We start from the raw sequence: 3577 nt of genomic DNA on the forward strand, positions 1-3577 counted from the left end.
ATAATATCCAAAATATTTATAAAATGCGTTAGAAAAAAAATATTTGGACAATAAAAATGTTATAACAACAAAAAAATATTTTTCATATATAAATCGACCATATACAAACTTCAAAAAATAAATATTTATGAATTATCTACTCAATTATTTTTAGGTTAGGCCTCTCATCTAAATAAAAAAGAAAAAAGAAAAAAACTTTATTACTTTCGTAGCCTTGTTTTGTTCGCACTTTCGTAGCCTGACCAGTCCAATTTCCCTATAAGAACCAGAAAGAGCTCTCAACAAGAAAAAACTACACTGAATTTCGTTCGGAATTAAACTCAATCAAGAAATCTTGCTAGGATTATAATGGCGGAAGTGAAGGTATTTGGCGTTTGGGGAAGCCCATTTAGCCGCAGAGTCGAGATGGCGCTGAAACTGAAAGGAGTTGAATACGAATACGTAGAAGAAGATCTAACCAATAAGTCCGCACAGCTTCTTCAGTACAATCCAGTACACAAAAAGATTCCCGTGCTGCTGCACAATGGTAAGCCAATCGCGGAGTCGTTGGTGATTCTTGAATATATTGATGAAACTTGGAAAAATGGACCATCCATCTTGCCCAAAAATCCTTATGACAGAGCCATGGCCCGTTTCTGGGCTAGATTTATTGATGAAAAGGTATATTCTTCTACCACGCTTTATTTTTCAAGATTTCCTTTAGTTGGTGTAAAGCTAACTAATGTAAACTGGTAAAAATTTCCATGTTCCAGTGCTTTCCAGCAGTGTGGAAGGCTTGTTGGGGTGCAGGGGAGGAGCAAGTGAAAGCCAAGGAAGAAGCACCAGAACTGCTAAAATTTCTTGACAAGGAGCTAGAAGGGAAGAAATTCTTCGGCGGAGATAGCATCGGGCTGGTCGATATTGCTGCCAATTTCGTCGCTTATTGGTCTGTGATTATCACTGAATTGGTGGGACTCGAACTCATAACAAACGACAAGTTCCCGAATCTGTGTACATGGATGGAGGAGTACGTCAACTCGAGTTTTGTGAAGGAACACCTGCCTGATCGGGAGAAACTGGCCGGGATTTTCAGGGCTCTATTCCTTCAGACCAAATGAGAGCCATCTAGAATTTTCAGACCTTCGGTTTCTTGGACTTGCTTGTGTTTTGTTTTGGGGAAAATAAGGAGAATGAGGCAGGTGCTTTGTTTGTCTCACATGTTTCTATAAAGTGTCTCTGTGTGTGTGAAGTCAGTGCTTCAAATCTTAATAAAATTTTTAATTTTCTAAAAAGCTCAAAGTCAAATACTTTTTTCATATATAAATCGACCATATACAAACTTCAAAAAAAAAAAAAAAAAAAATAGTGCCACGTGGTTTTTCATTCTTCTTAAGAATTAAGAATATTAATCAAGACTATTGAAAGATGGTCTCGCAGATTAATTTTATGAAATTGATCTATTACTATATTAGATCATAAAAAAATAATTATTTTTTATATTAAAAATATTATTTTATAACGAGAAAATTTTTGTTATAAATATAAATTAATGATACAATTTCACAAAAAGAATTATTCAAGTTAATGAGTAAGTATTTTTCACTAAATTAAAGAAGAGAAACATAAATGAGTGGGTCTCATGTGAGATCGTCTCACAGATCAAATTTGTGAGACGGGTCAACCATACCCATATTCACAATAAAAAGTAATACTCTTAGCATCAAAAGTAATACTTTTTCATGGGTGACCCAAATAAGAGATCCGTCTTACAAATATGACCCGTAAGACCGTCTCAACAAGCCAACATAAATTTAATTAAGTGGCACACAATAATCGAATGAAAGGCTTCAATGAATTGATTTGTCATGATATCTAATCTAACTAATAAAAATATAATCTCACCTTTCATGACAAAAAATAACATTTATATATTTAAACAGGTTTCTAATAAATATTTCTACTGTGTTTTTAAGATGAAATCCGTCGCTGCATATTGAGTAAATCTCCATATTAATTAATTAATTTGTAAATTATGCTAGCCAATAAACAACATTTGACATATCATGTGTGACAGACTCGTCCTAAAAAGTATCGATATGAAAAATCAAACTATCGAAGATTGATCAACTCAATCATCTCGGACACCTTATCACAGACATCCCATTTCAAAGTTTTTCTTCTATGACCATAAGTTTTTGTTGAATATTCATTTTTGAAGGGGGTTTACCTCATCAAAAGAGCGGGAAGTAAGTCCATCGTCATTGATACCCCGGGATGTCCGGGGTCATGGATAGGTCCTAGGACTTCCCGGGCCATGGAGCATATCCATGGATGGTGCCCGAGTCAGGATAGAATGATCTCGGACCGGTAAAATGACGAGGTGGATTAACGCCCCAAATCATGGAACTGCCCGGGACGAGGAGGGTACGACTAAATGAAATCATGAAGTGGGCAGTCAGTCAATAGGCCGGGCCATTGAATCACCTGGAACATGACTTCCCCGGGACATGAAATGCCCGGGCTTCTATATAAATCCCCGAGAAGCGTTCTACCCTAGTCACCTTGGTATGAGTGAAGCATTTAATGGCGCCGACTCGATAGAATATGTACAACCGACCTACCTCTGACAAGTAACATAAATGGTTGACAAAATCAGGTGGGCTGGATGTGACTAATATAAGATTTGACATGTCAGAACAATAGGGTATAATCAGCCACCCTATTACAATTAATGCTCAAACACAAAAAACGAGCTCATAATTGCATCCTCTACTATAAATACCAGGTTCTTTACTTGTATTTATTCTCTATTCAGATATTAACTCACACATTTAATACTCTCATTTACTCTCCATCTACCACACCAATCACACAGCCATTACTTGACCACATTGGTTTTATTGCTTGAGTACCCTGCTGACTTAAGCATCGGAGTGGTCACGCCGGACATCCCTCCGGCGCCCATTCACGTGGTTGTCTTCTTGTTCGCAGATATCTTAAATTACTCGAGGAGACACAAGATTCAAGCCAAACGTCCAACTCATATTTCCTTCAACATTTTGATAGCAAACACGGCAGAGTTCCCGACCCGACTCGTCCATTTCGCTCGTGTTGCATCATTGGCGTTGTCTGTGGGAAACTTGAGTTCTAAGGCGTTGATATGGCTCCTACTTGAAGTGCAAATCAAGACACCTCCCGAGTTCATGAAGAAAACAACACCCGCCTTTCTGGTGCAGGTGGCCGCCCCACCTGATGGTCCCCAGCCCACTAACCCCCGAGGCGTTGACCAAAATTGTGACGGATGTTGTCAAAACGTCCCTAGCGAAGCAAGCCACCACCCATCATTCTAGTCACCCCGAACAACAACATGAGCAGCCACATGAGGAGGAGAGAATGGAAGAGGAGAGGGAATCAAGCGCAGGTTCTAAGTCTCCCACTGTTGCGAAAGAATTGGAGGAGTTGAGGAAGAAAGTAAAAGTACTGGAGAGGCAGGTTGGTTCTAAGGGCAATGCTCCATTTGTAAAGGGTTGCCCATTTTCTGATTATTGTCCGGGAACCACTACCCGAGCATTTCAAATCAGCCAAAATCAAGGACTAT

General features: G+C 38.8%; 1 protein-coding gene across 1 annotated transcript; it reads left to right on the forward strand.

Annotated features, from left to right (window-relative positions):
* Positions 1-271: 271 nt before the first annotated feature.
* LOC140833319 (probable glutathione S-transferase) lies at positions 272-1271 on the forward strand. The gene is made up of 2 exons (XM_073197695.1): positions 272-660; positions 753-1271. Exons 1-2 carry the CDS (start codon positions 349-351, stop codon positions 1095-1097), a joined length of 657 nt encoding a protein of 218 aa, XP_073053796.1. The 5' UTR covers positions 272-348; the 3' UTR covers positions 1098-1271.
* The last annotated feature ends 2306 nt before the right edge of the window (positions 1272-3577 follow it).

This window comes from Primulina eburnea, chromosome 6 (assembly GCF_022965805.1).
Source record: "Primulina eburnea isolate SZY01 chromosome 6, ASM2296580v1, whole genome shotgun sequence".
Lineage (NCBI taxonomy): Eukaryota > Viridiplantae > Streptophyta > Magnoliopsida > Lamiales > Gesneriaceae > Primulina > Primulina eburnea.

What these genes read in the sequence shown, in the direction of transcription:
- LOC140833319 (XM_073197695.1), top strand. Translation starts at nt 349, where the DNA reads ATGGCGGAAGTGAAGGTATTTGGCGTTTGGGGAAGCCCATTTAGCCGC. An exon ending in CTAGATTTATTGATGAAAAG is followed by an intron (nt 661 to 752) that starts GTATATTCTTCT and finishes TCCATGTTCCAG; the next exon opens with TGCTTTCCAGCAGTGTGGAA.